Source organism: Podarcis gaigeae (genome assembly GCF_964106915.1).
Source record: "Podarcis gaigeae genome assembly, chromosome: 6".
In the NCBI taxonomy this organism is placed as follows: domain Eukaryota; kingdom Metazoa; phylum Chordata; class Lepidosauria; order Squamata; family Lacertidae; genus Podarcis; species Podarcis gaigeae.
This window is the reverse complement of record NC_139682.1, coordinates 79,670,736-79,692,295: the sequence shown is the minus strand read 5'-3', so window position 1 is coordinate 79,692,295 and position 21,560 is coordinate 79,670,736. Positions and strand designations below refer to the sequence as shown.

Below are 21,560 nucleotides of genomic sequence, written 5' to 3'. Positions count from 1 at the left end.
ACGAAACAGTACATACCATTGTGACTGCTATGATAAACTGAAACTGTGTCCTACACTGTGCTCTGTGAATTAATTTCATTTTGAAAAGGCACATAAACAGCTTTTATGACAGTTACTCTATAACTGTTGACATTTCCCTCCTTAAAAATTCATCAGCAAGTGCATTTTTATTGGCCAGAATTAAGCTGCTGCAACTGGAGAGACAAGGTTTCATCTGAATGTTTCAAATGTTCTATTTTTGAAATTTATTTTTGTGTTTGGACTTTTAACAAATTTTCAAATAAAAAGAGCTTATTATAGAGAGAAGGGGAATTAGAAACACAGTTTTGAAAGCATGTCTAATATAAAGCACATTTTAAAGGGATATAAATACTATTTTAAGCTACATCAACTCCGCTTCCAAGAATAGTTCTCCCCGCTCCCTTTGTTACTTACTCATAATAATCTGCAGCTTTCCGCAATGCAGCTTTAACATCATCTGGAAACTCTCCTGGATCATGGGTACCTGCACAAGCTACACTTTTACCCTTAGAATGATATACATTTCCAAGGTTATAAAGTGCTCTTGCTTCTCCAACCTAAAGAAGAAAAGGCTGGAAATGAATTTCTCAACTATTCAACAATGGATGTCTTCCCATTTATACTAAACAATCATTCCTTTCCTGCAATTCTGATGAGCCATTTCACCACAGCATTCCCCAAGAAAGCTCACTATATTTGCAAAAATGTTTTATCAGGTGCCACATCTGCAGACTACAGGAACTCCAGAGAGACCTCTTTTAATGATCCAAACACATGCTACCTGGATCGGTAGACACAAAACTTTCTTTTTAGACTATCAAAACAAGTTCTCAGGAATGTGCAGGTGCTACCAAGCACTCGGTTATGAACGATTTCCCATGGTTCATGCAACCAGCAGATTCCTACACCTATTTGCTTTTAACAGAGACAAATGGCACGAGAAGAGGTTAAGAAAAGCAAAATGGTGAATGGTGTTTAAGACCAGTCTGGATGGTACCCAGATTTCCATAAAGGTTATAGAGAGCTAGAATGAGATGCTCTTTTGTTCTCTACACAGCAAATGTATTATTAGGGCAGAGACAGTAAATGTGGTACCCTCCCGATTTTGTGGACTCCCAATGGAGCAGGAGGGGCAAACAGTGGTATAAAGAGAATGGGGAACTGAACAAAACTGAAATCACTTGAACCAAATAAATCTTTAGCTATAACATTGTTTAAAAGAACACTTCCTGTCTCCGCCCCCCCCCTTAACAGTGCTAAATATAGAAAGTGTTTTACCTTGTCACTTAGCTCTCTAGAAATGTCGAGGTGCCTCTGACAGCGGACAATTGCTTCTTCATAATTTCCAAGGACCTTTAAGGTATTTCCCAAGTTTCCACTTGCTTTAGCTTCGCCTAACTGGTCCCCAATGGTCCTGAAAATTGAAAGAAATATTTTCCTATTAAATATCTCCATTACTTACCACATGTTTGTTACAATTTGAACACACTTGAGTCCCATCCTAAATATGTTTACTCAGTATTAAGCCTTATTTATGTATTTTAGAAAACCTGTGATCATATTAATTCCAGCTAATGGCTTAGCAAAGACTGCTTGGAGATATTTTAACATATGTCAAACTGCTACAATGCTATGGCTTCAATTCTAAATGCTCTCACTAGTATGTTAAGAACTACTGAAAACAATAGGACTTGTACATGTGCAGAGTATTGCACAGTAAATGTACTATAATTTAGAATTCAATTACAACATGGTGCAGCTAAGTAATTTTATACCTTGAACTTAATGGTCTTACTGGGGGTGGTGGTGGATTTAGAAAGCTATGTGTATTACTTCAATTTTGAAGTGTACAACATTTCTCTTTTCCCCAACTCCCTGCCACCACTCTATGCTTTACCACTTCTTCTACATTTCTACTACATTAGTGCAAAAATCAAACCAAAGCTTCTGCTGTCCTCATGCTAAACACATTTACTTGAGAATAAGCACCATTTTATTGTAGAAAAATACATTCTTAAAGTAAAAAAAATAGGAATATGTGACCATCTACATGCCCAGATGGGCATCCCCTGTCTATACAATGTTTGCAAAAATAATTAGAATGAATGCTGAGGCAACTAGCCTCAGTCCTGCTGGGATCTAACATGCCCATGCTAGCTCAGGTCTTGTTATGAGACCTCCCTTCCTTTATCTCAAATCATCTGCAGCTCTTGATGTTCACTAAAGGACTTGGACTTAGAAAAACTAATGAATATTTTTAAAATCGAGAAGAATGAATAACAAACTTACGTGCCTGATGGATATGTTTTGGATATGGTATAAACTGCATTTATATATTTATTTTTTTCTTTATGTAGTACTTTACTGGCTGCCAATCTTATGCTCTGTCAGTTTGTTTCTTTGAAGTGTATAATATTGTTTTGAGAGTAAAACAGTGTGTGTTTTAAAATTTAATGAAGATAGATTAACAACACCACCACAATATTAGTGTCAGGAAACCCTTTTTGAAAAAACTAATTTCCAGTACATATTTTACACAATGCTTTCTAAGGTTGTATTTTCAGATATGCAGGTGGCAGAAGGAAGATTAGTTATACACAACTAATACAAATTAGGACCCAAGTCAAATTAAGTGTGTATTAGTGATCAATGCATGCCTTGCTTACATATAATACCCTGGACACATCTGTGGCCGCTCTCATGAAATCCTATTAGCATATTTCATCACATAATTAGCAGAAATTAGCCTAATAAATTTCTGTTGACAGAATTATACCGAGCAACATTCCATTATCATATGTTCAATATACGGTCAAGTATATCTGGTCAATTTCACTGAACAAAGTTTATTCACAAACAGAAAAAGTAATTGCTATCTAGAGGATCCTGAAGGAATCAAAATTTAACGTTACCTTGCAAGGGTTAAATCATGGTGGTGATACTCCAAAGCTTTTGTGTATTCATGCAAGTAGAAATAGGCATTGCCCAGCTGGCTGTAAATTGCACTGAGGGTTTTCAAGTCTTCTGTTCCAACCTGAACTGCCGCTTCAAAGAAAGAGACACCAGCTCGACAGTCCCCTGCTTTACACAACCGCTCCCCTTCCAAGGCAAGCTCCAGGCAAGAAGCTTCCATTCTGCAGAGATGGAATGCAAGACGCCATGAGTTCCAATATACGGCTATTCCCTGCAGCTGTCATTAAGACCTAAAACCCACACAAAATCCTTTGCTAGGCACTTTTACTGAAACATAAATAAAATATGCTTAGTTCAAGTGCACACTTAAGCACTCACATGATTTAGCAAAATTAAAATTAAGTTCCAATTATGTTAGAACAGCTTATGCCCTTATTACATATATGGTACATTATTATACAAAGCAGAGGGTGTGGTTGCAGCAGCAATCCTAAGCACCACATACACTTAATAAACATGTTTGGTAGCCCACCAACACATCATTAGTCATTTTGCAGCTAACCAATAGCCTGAAAGAAGAGGTTAAATATCTGTTTTTCAGTAGAAAACAATCCACACCTAGTTACCTGGAGGAGCTTCTTTCAGCACATGCAGCCAGAAATATGACTTATTTACTAGCTTAAGGACCTTATAGTGCAGCCCATTTCACACAACAGAGGCAATGGTTTATTTCCAACCCAGTACAGTGGTACCTCAGGTTACATACGCTTCAGGTTACAGACTCTGCTAACCCAGAAATAGTACCTCGGGTTAAGAACTTTGCTTCAGGATGAGAACAGAAATCGTGCTCTGGCGGCGCGGCGGCAGCAGGAGCAGAACGGACCTCCAGAACGAATTAAGTACTTAACCCGAGGTACCACTGTAATGGTTATTTTCAAGGCTACATTTCAGTTCAATTGACTAGACTGATGGTTGAATATCTCTGTGCCTGTCCTGCATAAGCAGCAGACACTGCTTCATGTTTTAAGCTACCAAAAAGACCTTAATCAAGTACAACAGGTTTTAGATTACAGTGGTAAGCATAATTAGAGTACTAAACTGTACTGCAGAACAAAAAGTTGCAGTTCATGCATTTGTAAGGCCCCTGGTATATAATGTCTATTTGGGTATGTCTTGACTGTACACTACGTATGCCTAGTTGTGGAAGAAGTTCTCTCCCCCACCCCTCTCCACCCAATGGAATCAGGGGCGCCGACTTATAAAAAATATTGGGGGGGCGGGGGCCCATACCGACTTATAAAAAATATTGGGGGGGCCCAAGACCTCCAAACCGCTGCTGCTGGGGGAACGAAAGGGGCGAGCCCCAGGCTGCCCCGACCTTAAGTGAACCTGTGAGGGCCCGCCCTTTGCGGCAGCCGATTGGCTGCCGCCGTGGGCGGTGAATATTAATGAGCTAGGGGGAATCCCCGCTTCTCACTGGGCTGACGCCAGCCCCACGAGATTGTTGATGGGTCGAGAGCCCGCAACCCCACCCCCTCTCTAGATCGGGAGTGACTTTGTTTTAACTCATTACTGAATGTATTTTAAAAGGTAACTATCGTCAAACAAGGAAAATAAAAAATGCCAACATAATTTTGTGATTTTACAAAGCATAATATAACTAATAATTTTCTTAAATTATTGGGGGGGCAGAGCCCCCCCAAACGAATTTTTGAGGGGGCTCAGGCCCCCTCAGGCCCCATGGAGTCAGCGCCTATGAATGGAATAAATGAGATGATTTATATTGGGGAAAGGGTATGGAAAGGGTTAAATCCCCTCTTCCTGAGCACCACAGTCCCACTCTTCAACACAGCCCCATGGGACAGCTAAACAAGAACTGTGGGTGACCTAAATCACTGATATCCTACCCCCTGCTGCTGCCACCACCTGTTCTGTCTGGTTTGGACCTTACTAGACTGCTGTGTTGCATGCTTTGAATTGCTCCGTTATGTTGTGACTTCAACACAGAAACATGGAAAGTGGAAAGAAGATCATGAATCTCTTAGCTGATGAATCTCAAGTGGCTATGTGATTTAAATTAAAAATTAACTGTACCACCAAACTATACCATCTATGTATTTAATTCCAGATTCCTGGTTGCAGTGTTGGGCTTTTACAATAAGAAACGTGAGTGCAAGTTTTGCCACCTATGCAAGCTCTTAAAATCAGATGTACTGCCTCCCATCTTCTCTGAAAGAGCGCTGACAGTTACCCTGTTTTTATTTATTTGGGGTGGGGGGAACACACATGGAAGATATGCATAGAAAGCAATACTGATGCTGTATTAGAACTGGTTACATGATTGCTTCAAAATCAAGATTCTGGCCTGAATTTCCAGAACAGGCAAGTTAACAAGTTAGGTGATATTGTATTAACATGCGGAGTATTTATAGGTTTTTTTTAAAAAAACAACAACAACGCAACAAGGGTCTTTTCATTTAGAAAGCATAATCCTTGCACTCAGGCCCCTAATGTGTCATTCTGGTGTTCAATAATGTTTAGGTTCTCAGCTCTTACCCAGCCAACTTTCACACATATTCTTGGATTCAACCTTTACAGGAGGGAGAAAGAACGAGTTATTCATGCCAGTTGGACTGCAATTCTCTTGGGTACAATTCAGCCAGCAGGAATTCCTTCCTCATTCCCTGCCTGAACTATTTGGGAGAAGCCTGGAAAGACAGACCATGGAAATCTTCCATCCCTCTTTCTCTGGCTTCTAAAGAGCTCGGCCTGTTAAGTGGGTTAAAGCCAATACTTAATACCAAGTCAGAACACTGAGCATATTATCACAGAGGAAAAAGGAAAAAGGTGGGGAGCAAGATATAATTACATATAATAATGACTAGAAAACAGGCAAGAAGACTAAAAATCCAAGTTCCTTGCACTACAGGCTTTACTTGAAGCCCATGTTAGAATCACAGAGGCAGCGGGGGGAACCTTACAGACTATCTAGTCAACTTCCTTGCTCAAGACAAGAAATCCTGAGTAAGAACATCCCCAATATATGTTCTGCTTGAAAAACTACAGCTAAAGCTCACCATCCATCTAGGTAATTTGTTCCAATGCTGAACTGCTCTGATAACTGCCCCTCAGGTATTTGAACAGTGCTATCATGTGTCTCCCCAAGCCCAAATCTTCTCTTCAGGCTAAACATCCTCAGTTGTTTTTTCTTTAGAGGACTTGCCTTCCACACCCCTGACCATATCTGTAGTTGTCCATTGAACCCATTGCAATTTGTCCAGATGTTCAATGTGTGACTGACTACAATCCAGAGATCCTTTTCATGTTTTTCTGCCAAGCCAGGAATCCTCTATTCTTTACACATGCATTTGGTTCCCAGCAGAACTTTGCATATACCTTGGTGGAATTTGATTTTGTATGTTTCAGTCAGTTTTCCATTCCATCAAGAACATTTTAGGTTTACTACTGTATTCTGAGGAGTTAGCTAACCTTCCCAGTTTTCTGTCATCCTCAAATTTGAAAACTAGTTAATACACCCTTTCGTCTAAGTCACACATAAAAGTCTGAAGAATTCCAGGCCTAAAACAAGGACTTGCTGCACCCCACTTGAAACCAGATTAATGAGGAATTACTGATATGCACTCTTTGAATATATCATTCCAACCAGTTGTAAATCCACATAACAAAACTATCCTCTAGCAAACAGTGAATCAGTTTACTACCCAAAATATCACGAGGAACAAATTAGTTGAATCCTACCCATATATTCACAACAAGATGACTGTTAACATTATGAAGCATATAGTCCAGCAGTTAGGACTACAGAAATACACAGAACACACACAAAGCATTTTAAAAGTGATATGCAGCATTTTACCCATACTAGAAAAACTGGAGCACGAAGTCACATAAGCAGTTAGTACGGTACAGCACCTGACTGCGTTAATAAATAGTGCAATTATTTTAAATACCATCCAAACGTTATATAGGTTGTCAACTGGCAACATAAACCCCAATTTTGTATATACCAAATAACATATATTTCTTCAATATCATGCAACAGGACCTTTTAAAATTTCTAGTCAAAACAACTGCAGAATTAATGCACCACAGACTATATGTAGTAAGAAACTACCAAAAGTATACTGTACCTCTTAGCCTTTGAAACTCCGCAGCCTAAACACAAGGATATGATAGACATTCTTAGCTTTTGTTTAAAAAAATAGTGTACGCCTATTAGTCAGGAATCGTACAAAATAAATCTTATATTTTGTTTGTAAGTCTAGTGTCTCATGTTGGCCAGCCATACCATAGATTTGGAAACTTGCCAAAATATCTTAAACAGAACTAAAAGCCAACTTCTTTCATTTTGTTACAACGCTGTCTAGCCAGCATAACTTGACTAAAAACAAAATTGCCTACAACAGTATGTAACACCACCAAAACAAAAGAATTAAGACACGCTATTGGGTAATCTTACCTAATCCTATCCCCTCCAAAGAGGTTCTCTCCGGGCACTTCATGTTGAATGTCACATTCAATTAACTTGACATTTAGAAATTATAGTGCTCAACAACATGTAGAGGTTTTCCTATCACTTAGCATGATAAATATATGGTTATCCTTTCTTGAATTTTCATTTTAAGTAATGGGTAGATTTTGATTTTTAATAAAGATTTTAAAGCACAAAGTCAAATGAAGCAAAATTTTATGAAAATTATACTATATGCATAAAGTGGCTTAACAATAGATGGACACAATACTGGAAGTATTTTTATGACTCAAGAGCAGAGCTTGCAGAGATGAAGTGTTTAGTGTTACAAAGGGATAACAGCAAATAACTCCAGTTCAATTGTGCGAAGGCAATTTTTTGGTATGCCATACTGGAGATCAAAGCAGCTTTGGGAAGAAAAGCTATTTACAGATATCTCATTGGATCTAAAAGCTGGGCCTTAACTGAGGTGAGATACAACTTGCTTTTAATTACAGGAACAGCATTAGCAGCTGAGCAAACGCTTTACAACTGCACTATGCCTGTTTTTAAAACCTTATGAAATGTTTAAAAAATGCTCATTATGCAAAAAAAATCAAGTGGGAGGGAGCAATATATACATTTTTAGGAATTCATCAAATAGTCACAAGAAAAGCAGTTTCATATTTTCACTATCTCTTCCAGTACTCAATAAAAGGATATATTGTTAAGGATGCTGATTGGAAAAAAGATAACTCTCCTGGTTTGTACATTTCAAGATAAATAATGTCCTGGCTTACAACATGACAGTTTTTTAGATTCTGTGTAAATATTTCCAACATATTGCTGCTTAATCTTAATGGTTTTGGTTCTACATATAATCAACAGAATCATTCTTCTCTGAACAAAATGCTTCTCAAATATAATTTTCAATTTTGGTCTCATAAATCACAACACATTGCCTATCTTGCCTCCATTCCTTTTAGAATTTCTCCATCTTTTCTTTTTTAAGCTTCTAAATTCTTATAAAACGCTTTTTTGCTGGTACTTCCAAGTAATAATTTAGACCTAAATTATTTTAAGCAACTGTGGGAAAGAATGTGAATGCTAGCAAGTGTCTTTGTTTCCCAACCACTACCATGCATGCATCTTAAGTCAGGGATGAGCAAACTTCAGGCTTGCAGGATATACTTCATTTTTTACATAATATCCAAGAACCAACCAGAGCCATGTGCAAAAGCATGTATTTAGAACTAAGGAATCCTGACCCCAGGGATTTACCATATTTTTTGCTCTATAGGACGCACTTTTCCCCCTCCAAAAATTAAGGGGAAATGTGTGTGTGTCCTATAGAGCGAATGCAGGCTGTGCGGCTAAGCCCAAAGCCAGAACAGGGAAATGGAGCGCTGCGCACCCCGCTGCCCTGCGGAGGCTTCAAAGGTTGTCCCTGAAGCCAGAACAGTGAGACGGAGCGCTGCTCTAGCTTGGGGATGGCTGCACAAAGCTTTCCCGGCTGGAGAGGTTGCATGCGGCTAAAGAGGAAGCCAAGACAGCCAGCGGGATGGATCCCACTCGCTGTCTTGGCTTCTTTGCTCTTTGGGGCTAGGGGGAGGGAATAAGATTCTTTTTCTTGATTCCCCCCCCCAAAAAAAAAACTAGGTGCACCCTATGGTCCGGTGCGCCTTATGGAGTGAAAAATACGGTATTTCCGAGACCAGAGCTGAGCTCATAGTTCTTCCAAAGAAAACCCCATTCTTGATAACCTCAGCTGCTCCAGCTTTGTTAATTTCAACAGGGTAATGGGTGGGGTGTCATTTTAGTGTTGCTGTTGATAAATAATCAGGAGTCAGAAATCCCTGCTGATCAACTGGAAAACACCCAGAGATCTACTAGAAGATAGTGGTCAACTTTCTGTCCACCTCTATATTAAGCTACCAAGAAACTGGGCCATATTTGCTGTTTAAGATGCAATAGAAGAATATGAGAATGCTTTGCACTTTCTATCCCTGCACTGTCATTATGTCCAAAAGATAATGTTTGCATCTACCCACATGCAGAGGTGCATGAGCTCGATGAGCAAAAACGTACAGATTTTAAACATGTTGGAAAATAATTAGTGCAAGCTATTTGCACTTTCTATTTATTCCATTATCCCTGTCAAACCAAAAGCTTCTCTAAGTGTCTACTGTATTCCTTTCACATTTCTATTTTTCTTCTTCTCCTGACCTTTAAAGAGAAAATACTTTTCAGTTTTCTAAAAGATTCCCATTTATGTGTCTTTCCCATCATTTCTTTCCTCTTCTGTTAATAAAGTTTTTACCAAATATAGGTGCCTAATGTCATGTCTTGATAAACATATACATATTTTTACTGAACTTAGTAAAAAGAAACTTCTATCATTGGACTTGTCTTTAAACACTTGCTTTTCATCACATGCAGCTAAACTACATTTACTCAGAGTTCAGAGTTTCTGATTGGTATACTGCTTGTTGCTAAAGCAGCTATATCTGTTTTTCATTTTCTGTATGGAGAATAAAAAAGTAATAAATAAGTAAAATGCAAATGGGTCATATACATCTAGAAGGAAAGGAGCCATGTAGTCATACAAAATCCAGAAACTTAATTTTACAGCACTAGAGTATTTTGCCAGCATTGGTCCCACTCAATAAAGGAATACAAATAGAATATGTAAGGCTTTGTGCACATAATTGTGTAGTGGATAAGGACTGCCTAGTTGAACACCAAATAGCACACTGAGATCCCTATGAGGCAATTCGTGTGGTATTTCCTCATTCATTTAGCAGACTTTTCTAACAAAGTAAAGCAAATCTATGTGCTCATTATTAAAGGCAGATTTCATTTGCTTTTAACAGGGTTTCAAAATAACTGATCCTTTTCTAAGCATTTGATCCAGTGGTTCATGTGGTGAGGTACAGAATCAGATGCATACAAATGGTCTTTCTAGAACAATTCTGTTCATTTCATAAAGAAGGATAATTACTTGCTTGGCCAGCAATCCTTCTTCATTTCTGCTGCTATTACTGCATGGTTATTTGCCACACTTGTCCCTTTAGCACTGAGACTGACCATCACCAAAAAAACCCCTCACTGTTTTCTATTCAGAGGGAACACAACCCACTTCTATAGCAGCTTTCTTGATTTTCTCTCTCTAAGAGAACTGCCACAGTAGACAATACATAGCAAGGAAGGAATAAGGAGCAAAAAAAAGCAAATGAGTTGCTCTCACCTGAATACCTATGTGCTATACCCAGACAAGTTGTGAGAAGTGCCAACAAACAAATATATGTTCCAGGGAACACTACTGCTGTTTAGAACAGATTCATGTATTATCTTTCATTCAAGAAGGAAAATCAGAAAATATTAAAACTGAAGGGTTGGATCCTGACCACGTTAGTTGTACTTGAGTCCCTCAGAAGTCAATTGAGTTAGTGATAACCTAACTAACTTGGTCTGAATGCAACACAAGATTCACAGAAAGCTCTTTTCAATAAACATATTGCCAAGTATTTTCTATCTGTCCATTGCTGGAAACCAATGGACAAAACACTTTGGCTGTCCCATGCTCAGAGGCTACCCAAATTTCTGAACACATAGTTGGCTGAGTCCCTTGTGTTGTGGGTCCCACCAAACAGCTGGCTGTAAGGTGTTTGGAAACCAATGCACAAGGGATTTTGACAAGTTGGCAAGGGCAACCTGTCTATCCTCTGACACCAAATCACTGTCAGACTGGTTATCCCACCCACTATCTAAGTTGGTCCTTGGAAGTGGGACCAGATAAAGATCTGACCAACAGAGCCAATGAAGTTCCCCACCACTGTGCTAAAAAAGGATCTATGAAGTCTTTTGAAAAAGTAACGTGCAATTTACTTGCAAGCCTTGTTTTGCTAACCTTTAAATGTATATATTAAAACAATTAGTAGGCATGCTTACCTGTAACGAACATGAAATGAATGACCTTCACACATGTTTAACAAAACATTTTCTTCCACTGAGTTGCATGATGAGTAGAAAAGACAAGAGCTAGTGTGTTGCATGCAGGGCAGCCAGTAGGTTATGAGGAAGTGCTTTATGACAAAGTCCCAGTTAGTGTATTAGCAAATTGGAGTTAATAAATTGTATGTTCTTGTTGCAGTAGTCTTCTTTAGTAACAAAAAAGAAGCTCCTTGTCAGATACCACTTAAATGTTCAGAAATAAGATGATGGGCTGTATCTGTGGCTGAATCTGTTGTATTTCTGCAAAAGGAACAAAATATGCTATTGTTTCAAACTATGTAATTATCATCACAACAATCCACAGCCAATGAAAAAAGAAGTGTAACTCTGCTGAGCAATCTTAAACAAATAATGCAAATAGGGGGTGTTTGTTTTATAAGTCAATTTTCATCTTATATTTTCTTTTCAGGTTGGATACCCAAGTACAAAAATACATAAACCTCTCATTAATTGTGAATAGCACACACAACTATGCACACATACCCTTTTTCTTCAAAACTAAATATAAGTCATCATTTAAGAGAATTTCTTGGTCCATACTTCAGTTCTAGCTCAAGATGCCAAATACAGTACAGATACCGTTTTATCATTTGCTTTACTTATGACATAGTTTCAATTCTAGTTGAATTCTAGATGTGCTTATTTTGAAAAAAACCCACCAATTTCAATTAGATTTACTTTCAAGGATGCAGCTTTAGATTCAGCTTTACATGTTACCCTGAAAAGCAGCCTACAACTGAGTTTACAACTGACTCAAAAGGTATTTTAATCACATGAATGGTTATTTCATTTATTAGGATTCTTGATGAAATGATTGTTTTGCTTCTATTCAAGATAATCATTTTCTTTACAGATGAACCATGCCACAGTCAGATAGGATTAGAATGATAAAATTTAACATAGCCATAGCATGTGAAATAAATTGAAATAAAATCTAACAGGGCAATAAAATCTAATTCATGCTGCTAGTTCTAAATCTTAATAACCAGGCTTAAAACTGTTCTGAGGGAGAAGGATCTCTTAACTAAGCCAGATGGTTCATAGTTGGCTTCCTCATTTGAACTCCAGATGAAGCTGGTAGCAGCAGAGACGAAGTGCTGGAGTTATGTTATGTTCCTCTCCAGACTCCCAGGTGTTCCTGCTGCTAGTGCTGATCTTACAGCTAGAGCTCAACAAACTCTTTAGCATTTCCCAGGTGATTTTCATATTTGTGCATCATGAAATGGACAGTAAAAAAAAAAGTGGTTCAGAAATCAACAGAAGAACAATTCTGCTACTAATAGAATGAACAAATATAATGCTGACTGGTGACAGAGAAGAGCTCATCATTTTGGCAGCATTTAGAGCTGCATATTAAGCCAGGAATAAGTGTCATGCTACACTCTCCCCCCCTTGCACTGACTCTGGTGCTTATATTGGTCTGTTTAGACTAAATTTTCCCATTACATTCTAGTTTCGTATCACAGCTGTGAGTCCATGATTAAATATTTCAGACATAATAGGAAATGGTGAGTTGTTTAAACCACAATTCAATTTCCAAACTCGATGTATGAGATAGGAGCAAGCATGTGGGCATGATGCTAATTTCTGGTTTATGAACTATACAGTGGTGCCCCGCAAGGCGAATGCCTCGCAAGACGAAAAACCCGCAAGACGAAAGGGTTTTCCGTTTTTTGAGGCACTTCGCAAGACGAATTTCCCTATGGGCTTGCTTCGCAAGAAGAAAGCCCATAGGGAAATCTCCGGGGACCTCTTTTAAATGCTGGCAGTGGGGAGCAAAGCCTTCCCCCCCCTCCGGCCTTCAGAAGAGGTCCAGGAAGGCCGGCGGGGGCCGAAAGGCTTTGCTCCCCACCACCAGCATTTTAAAAGCAGTCCGGGATAGCAGGGAAGCGCTTCCCGCTATCCTGGACGGCTTTTGAAGGCAGGCGGGGGGGGGGGAGCAAAGACTTTCGCCCCCCGCCCGCCTTCAGAAGAAGTCCTGGACCTCTTCTGAAGGCTGGCGGGGGGCGAAAGTCTTTGCTCCCCCCTGCCTGCCTTCCCGGGAGAGCGGAGAAACGCAGCATGTTTCTCCTCTGTCCCAGACTGCTTTTGAAGGGGGGGAGCAAAGACTTTCCGCTCTCCCGGGAAGGCAGGCACGGGGGAGCAAAGACCTTTGCCCCCCGCCCGCCTTCAGAAGAGGTCCAGGACCTCTTCTGAAGGCGGGCGGGGGGCGAAAGTCTTTGCTCCCCCCCCCCGCCTGCCTTCAAAAGCCGTCCAGGACAGCCGTCCAGGACAGCGGAGGTCCAGGACCTCTTCTGAAGGCGGGCGGGGGGCAAAAGTCTTTGTCCCCCCTGCCTGCCTGCCTTCCCGGGGGCTTTTAAATCGCCCCGGGACAGCGGAGAAGTCCTCCGCTGTCCCGGGGCGATTTTTAAATGCTGGCGGGCGGCAGCGAAGCCTTCGCTGCCGCCCGCCAGCATTTTAAAATGCTGTCCCGGGGTTTTTTAAAATGCTGGGGGTGGGAAGAAAAGCCCTTGTCCCCCCCCCCCCAGCCTTCAGAAGAGGTCGGGGGACAGACTGTCCTGGACCTGGTCTGAAGGCGGTTTCCATAGGAACGCATTAATTGATTTTTAATGCATTCCTATGGGAAACCGTGCTTCGCAAGACGAAAAACTCGCAAGACAAAAAAACTTGCGGAACGAATTAATTTCGTCTTGCGAGGCACCACTGTACAGTGGATGCTTGGGTTGCGAACGTGATCCATGCGGGATGCACGTTCGCAACCTGCAGCATTCGCAACCCGCATCTGCGCACGTGCGGGTTGCAATTTGGCGCTTCTGTGCATGCGCAAAGCGCAATTTAGCACTTCTGCGCATGTGTGGCTGCCGAAACCCAGAAGTAACCCGTTCCAGTACTTCCATGTTTTGGCAGTCCGCAAACTGAAAAAACGCAACCTGAATCCATAATGTAATCCGTCTGTAATCCGAGGTATGACTGTACAGCAAAGGTTGTCAAATAGTTTATGAAGAAAGATTGTGAAACAGTTGAAAAACTCTTGTTGGTCCTCTATTTTATTATTTTCCCCCTTGACAGAAATAGAGGTAATTTTGATCAGGGGTCAATTACTAAACAACGCTTTAGCTTGAGGCTCATTATTTTCAAAATATTTCCTAAGAATTTACCAGTTAAAAGTTATTTGTGGCTTTGACAGAGGCTCAGGATTTTAATAATAATGATAAATAGTGGTATTCAACTAATTTGTACTCATAGCGGACCCATTGTAATTAATGGTCCTAACTTAGTCATATTCATCAACTTCAACAGGTTTATTCTGAATAAAACTTAAATACCACCCACAATGTTGGTTTTGACAATCACAAAAAATATTAAAATATGAGTTGTGTGTGCTTTGATTTGTTGAAAAAATAAGTTTAGTAGGTGATACACTGAAACCCCCAGCAATTTTCAAGTGATCCATGCAACAACGAAGTCTAAAAAACCACTAAACAATAAGCTGATTTAGTTGGAGTTGTTGCATTCAGTTACATTCAACAGTTACAAGAAGAAAATGTTACAATACAATCAATGTTTTAGCTCTCATAAGACTAGGTCCAGGAAACTAGTTTGCGCTAGCCCAGTGAAATATTTTATTTGACCCTCTTTCAATGGCTAATTCCCATGCCAAGTAACAAAATGGTTTTAAAATGCCACTCAGTTTCAAAAGAAGTTTGTTGCACAGCACTGGGGGCTGCTGTTCAAGAAAAATAAGTTTAAAGTCCTGCTCAAGCTCATGGAACAAGTTTAATTATTTTCTGAATCTCAGCCAATAAAAAAGGTTGTGTAGGGAATTGGGTGTAACTAAAAATAAGTACAAATGTGAATTATAAATATATTACAAAAAAATTATATTCAAAGCATCTATGCAAGTGGATATAATATTGGTAGTCTCACTCCACCACAAAATATAAGTAAAAGTCAGCAGTTAAGATACGAATTTACTTTCCCAACAAGTATTCCATAAGTTTCCTCTAGCATAACCCTATATGGTACTATAGCTAGAAAACTGGGAGCAAACTCCAAAATACTGCAACACTTTGTCCTAGGTTCATTTTAATACCAGAGTTGTTAAAACAACCAATAATGTGTAACAATCATGCCCACTTAAAAGTTCTAGCCCTCAAATCACAAATCTTCATCTCTAACTTAACCGAAATAGATTTTCAAAATTATTCAAAAGATTTGAAGCCAATATACTGTAGAGTGCTTCCCAAAATCAAACTACCTGTTCAAATGTCAAAATTGAAACTGCACATTTAGTAATTAGAGATGACAGATGACTATGCAATCCCATTATAAGCAAAATTAAATACCTCTCATAAAATCACTACTGAAGATAAACATGCTTCACATTTTGTACACAACCCAGGCAAAATATAGCACTTTTAAATTCCTGTATGCTCAGTAAGGAGCTATTTTCAATGAAGTCAGACTTAAATGTACTTTATTAGTGGCATTTCCAAATTTTCGTCTATGAAGGTAGGCTGAATGTTACAGTACATCGGCATCTAGGCCAGATGTTAGATTATGTTGTGAACAGCCATCTCCAATATTTCAGATTTTAATAACTTTATCTGGAATTTAAACATTGACTAGATCATAATGAGCTCACTATTCAGTTCTCTAGTTTACAATAAAATAACTATATAAGCAATAACATTCACCACTGAGAACAGCAATATTCAAAAGCAGCAATAAAACCATATAGGAAAGGATTACCCACTTTTTATAAACACAAGCTTAGATATTTGTGCTTCTTTAATTTGTATTTTTCAGTGTCTATGGAACTCCCTGCAACAATAACTCAGAGATCTTCAATGTGATCCCTTTCCTCTGCCACCCATTCTCTTAGAATGCTTTTAAAACCTCATTGCGGATATAATATGCTTAAGCATTAGGCTTGCACCAACACGGAAGGAAGAATGAACCATTAACTACAATTATTAAAGAGATACTTTGTACATAAAGGAAATTTTGGGGGCTTTCATGTACTTTATAAATTTCTAAGGACTCAAGAGACATTATTGCTGACAGTAGCCTCCAATAGGATTTTACCCCCAGAAAAAATATTTTACAACCCACTTCAGCTACTGGGTACAATCTGCCTCTGGCACCAAAGCCTCAGCTGACTGCTTGGACAGTTTAGCTGCTTTCAAAAACTTATGGAAACTTTTTAGTAAGAAGCATTTTTTGCCCAACACCTGCTCACTTCTTCTGATCTTCACCAGCAAAATATAGTTATCACACCAAGAAGGAACAGTTTAATATTCAAGCTTCGGTTATCCAACTTCACCTCTATCCAACGCCACCTTTCTCTGCTGGCCTTTCAACTGATTTTTTTTTTCAAATGATGTTATTTCTCCACAGTGACAGTTAACTGCCCTTTCTTCACTGACTAGAACCTCCAGCCAATCAGAGACTGTCATTTGCCACACCAATCAAACGGAATCTACCTGATCCAGACTCATCTTCTCTGACCCACCTCCCAATCTTTCAGACATGTCATACCTGCTTACTAAACAGGCTTGCAACAGAGTAACAGCACATGCCTTGAATTTTGACAGTTAAAACTGACATCTTCTTCAGAGGCAAATACAGTGGTACCTCGGGTTACATACGCTTCAGGCTCCGCTAACCCAGAAATATTACCTCAGGTTATGAACTTTGCTTCAGGATGAGAACAGAAATCGCGCGGCGGCAGCAGGAGGCCCCATTAGCTAAAGTGGTGTTTCAGGTTAAGAAGTTTCAGGTTAAGAACAGACCTCCGGAACAAATTAAGTTCTTAACCCGAGGTACAACTCTATCCTCTTATTGACAAGACAAGTTACAATTCTCATGGTATAGTGTGGCTTTCTTAAAGAGTAGTAACACAGCCATCACCTTCAAGTCAACCAGGACTACCTCCTCTTAGAAGCATGCATTACTTCTTGGACCAGTTCAGTCAATGCTGCTTTAAGCAGAGGTTGAATGACCATCGGTCAACATGTATCATATAGTTGAGATTCCTAACATTTTGTTGTTTTAAAGTGTCATTATCAGTTGATGCTGTTGAAACTTTTGTAAACTATTGCCACCCCTGTGGTCCAAATGCTGCTTACCACCACTCCTCCTGTTATTTATATATTAAAAATATGCACATTAATTGCATTCATGCAATTGATATAATGCCTAATCCGGCCCTAAACTAGCATGGAATTAATTCTAAATTAGCACTTTGCTCATTAATGTCCCCAGAGCGTATTTGAACTAGGGAGACAACATCAACAGTACAACACAGGGATCATTTAATGAAGTCAATTCAACCAGAAATTCAAGGCTGAAACGTTCAAACAAAGAGCATCCAAAAGAACATGCAGTATCTCTCAATTAGTCCTGCTTCTCTACAGCAAACTTGTAACACACAGAGGCATTATTGTTTAGTGTCTTGAAATTACACCAGGAGGTGTTGCCATCACGTATTTAAAGTTCCCTCCAGCTTTACCATGGATAGAATGAATAATAATGCCAACATTTTAAAAATGCCAACATTGAAAAACTAACAGGAGCATATGGGCTACCGTAACATAAATAATGATATTCAGGAGACAGAATTAATGTGTCTTATTAATTCTTATTCAGCCAGATTCACATGTAGCCTGACAGCAAAATGCTATTTCTCAGCATCAGTTCCATTACTATAAAATGGAACAACCCCCTTAAGTGCCCTCCAAGAATTGTGAGGACAAGAAAAAGACCATGCACAAAGATGGAGCTAATAAGCATACCTAAGGCAACTACATTCAATAGGCTTAGGAATGGTCAACAGTGTGTTGGATTGTGACCAAAGGCTATAAACCACTTGGCACAATATGATAAATGAATAATTGTAAGTAGGAGTAATGAAGACTAGCTCTACCATTATTATTTTTAAATAAACATGTGTATAATAACTAAATTTTAAACTAATGTGATACATACTGTCAATATGACTCCCATTTAGATTTCAATTAGGAGATTTCAAGCTTGGCTTGCAACACGTTTGTGGTTTTTTTAACACTGCCAAACAGCTACATTTTTTTTTTAAAAAAAATCTTTTCCCCATAAAAAGTGAAAAAGACTTTTCTATCTCTGCTTCAGCTACCACTCAACATTTTTGGTTTTTTGCAGCAGTATTTAGTTGGACTGGACCCTCAGCAAAGCTGTGTCATACTGTGGGAAGTTTGTTCCTAAAGTCACATACTGTATTCCTTAGTACACAGTTTTCCAAACTTTTCATGTTGGTGACACACTTTTTAGATATGCATCATTCAGCGACACAGTAATTCAGTCTTACTAGCAAACCAGAGATTAAACTAACCCCTTTCCAGCCCTGGGAGGAGTGCGGGAAGTGTTCGCACAACACACCTACGTACTGTAGCTGGCACACTAACCTGTCGCGACACAGTGTTTAGAAAGCTCTGCCTCAGTACATAACTCCATGTTTTAATATTCAATGAAAACCTGTTTTGTAGGTAGTAAGCAAACGGAAGTTAAACAATACATTTTAAAATGTTCATTTTGACAGCCGCTTTAAGTTGGGCTATTTGACGGATTGATTACCCCCACCTGAACCTGACTGTGTCCAAAGATCAACTGGACTACTATTAAGATCCATTAGACTGGCAGGCACTAGAGCTTTCTCTGTCATGGCCCCGCAGTAGGTAACCTACATGATGCCCAAAGGCAACATCACACCTACCAGTTTCTCCTATGGTGCCCACAAAAGGTATCTGTAAATATCCACTAAAAAATCCACAGTAAGTACAAAAAATGTTTGCTCTTCGTGCTCAGGTACACTGGCTGAGCCTCCCTCTCCTACACTAAACACACCCTGAAACATGCCCATATTTCATTGGATGCCAGGATTGCACAACTACCCTCCCATCCATTCTGAACAGAGAAGTGCAAAGAGCTTCTCTCTTCCCCCACTGTTGGAGGTGTTTCTCTGCACAACTTAGCGGTCCTGTCTTTTTCTGGGTTTTTTGATATGCCAACCATTTTGTATTATGCCATGGCCTCATAGCATCCATTTTGTGACTGGCACCAGTGGCATTTTCTCAAAATTCCAAATATGCCCCGTCCCAAAAAAAATTGCAATGCAACCCCAATGAATCTAATCTGTGAAACCTCCTCCCAAGGGATTTACAGTTAGCCCCATTCTGGTCTCCAAAAGGGCTAAATTCTTACTTATTTTGTATGACTGTTGACTAGATGATCTTTTTGAACATGCTTATTGGTTTATTATTAGATTTACTGATCAGTACTAATTTTTGTTCTGGTTCAAAATGTGGTGTAAATTGTCATTTCTGATATTTGCAATTTGTATTTTTTTAATGAGGTTATGTTACTGAAACTATTTTATCATTTAATATTTGTAGCCTCCTAGACAGGACTTCATCCTGAAAGGCAGCCTTAAAAAATTAAAACAAGAAACTAATATGATATTTTCATATTGAATTATGATGTGCTAACAGTCCATCTCCTAATAAATTATTCCCGTAAGCAATCTTTGAAGCTGGTTTAGATTATATAAACATATGTAAAAATAAAGTTGTTTAAACCCTGGACCTGAAGAGCCTCGTCAAGGAGAAGAAAGCATTTCCAAAGGAGATTCCTACCCCCTTCAGAAGCAACTTTTCAGGGGGCTCAAGTGGTTATTAGGGGGATGCCAGTAAATTCCAAATATGGATGAGGTCCAATAATTGCCTCATTGACTGGCAATGGGCACACCTGCTTTTTACTTATGGTTCTTGAACAGATGGCAAGTCAGTTCAGCTCCCTGTGGTTCACCTACAATTATTTCTGTATGCTTGGATGAAATGCTACCCATATAAAATGAATTAAAGCATTGAAAATAATATGAATCCAGTACAACACAATATAAATAAGAACAAACTTGTTGAAATAGTTGCAGAGTATTTAATCCTTTTTTTTACACACAGGCACAAGCAACTTCATTAAGGGAAAATGACAACCACCTATAACACTCCATTCCTGCAATGAAACAATCTGAAGGATAGTGCATCCAACGAAGGCACACTGCCCAATTATTCTTGTTCAGGTGTTGAAGTAGGTCCAGTTTATGCCCAAAATACCACACAGAGACTGGGATATTTGTATGCAACTTTAAGCAAAGATGAATAGGGAGTTTCAAGGAGGCAACTCAAGTGGCATCCAATACAGAGGGATGGCAGAACCTGAAAAGTACAAGGGAGGGAAAGAGGGTCTACAGCTAAATACCTAAATTGATGGCAGAAGCCCCCATGTTTTCTCCCACACAGGAGGGAACCTCGTTTCGCTGCTTTTCTGTATCTGGTGTTCCGAGGGTTGCCTTGTTTCTCTTACCTAGCCCCAGAGACATCTCCACCGAGGTACGCGTGAAAGCTCCCTCACACCTGGCGCTGATTATTATATATATATACTGTATATCGATAAGAAGCTCCGCTTTCAGCCAAGGGCTTCACGCGGATCGATGCCTGACCCCGTAAGGATTTCCTCAAAATGGCTCCCCTTAAAAAAAAAAAAGAAAAACCCCGACTCTCTGTATTCTCCTCACAAACAAGCACCGTAGCTGCTCCGTCGTGTTTTCGCCTCACCGCCGCCGCGCGGGTCTTAGTTGGTGGATTCCTCGCCCTTCCCGACAAAGGACCCCCCCTTGTGAAGTCCCCCCCCGGCCATTAGCAGCCCCCCCACACGTTACCGGGCTCGGGGGAGCCCCCGAAGGAGGGCGGGCGACTTCCACTCTTCCCTCAGCAAAGCTTCATCCACCCGGAGCAGCTCGCCAGGCCTCCTCGAGCTCGGCGCTCGCCCCGTCCGACGCCTCCCGGCCCCTTCGAGGGTAAGGCACTAAAGGGGAGCCGCCGAGAAGCTCGGTGGCTCAAAGCAGCAGCGCCCCGAAAGGGAGGGGCGCCCCCACCCCACGCGCGCGCACTCTCACACACAAACACGCTTCGCCCTGAACCGTCCCAGCCAATAGCATCGCACCATGGAGCTCCCTTCGCCCCGCCCCAACCAACCCCCATCATGCTTTTGCCTGCTTGGTTGAGTGACGGGAAAAGGGGTGGGAGGGAAAAACTGCCGCCCGCGAGCG

The 21,560-nt window shown here is 40.0% G+C and overlaps 1 protein-coding gene across 4 annotated transcripts in view; it reads right to left on the bottom strand.

Moving 5' to 3' along the window:
• GPSM2 (G protein signaling modulator 2) overlaps positions 1 to 21,517 on the bottom strand; it is a 36,072-nt gene extending 14,555 nt beyond the window's left edge. For 2 of the 4 annotated variants that reach the window (XM_083745850.1, XM_083745852.1), the window contains exons 1-5: positions 21,171 to 21,517; positions 11,357 to 11,659; positions 2,934 to 3,155; positions 1,300 to 1,435; positions 436 to 578 (exon numbers count right to left, since the gene is read on the bottom strand). In XM_083745850.1, coding sequence (XP_083601976.1) covers positions 436 to 578; positions 1,300 to 1,435; positions 2,934 to 3,155; positions 11,357 to 11,460 — 605 coding nt within the window. In that variant the 5' untranslated portion in view covers positions 11,461 to 11,659; positions 21,171 to 21,517. The remainder of the gene's footprint in view (positions 1 to 435; positions 579 to 1,299; positions 1,436 to 2,933; positions 3,156 to 11,356; positions 11,660 to 21,170) is intronic. The other 2 variants (XM_083745851.1, XM_083745853.1) reach the window with 2 other exon arrangements.
• Between the last annotated feature and the right edge of the window lie 43 nt (positions 21,518 to 21,560).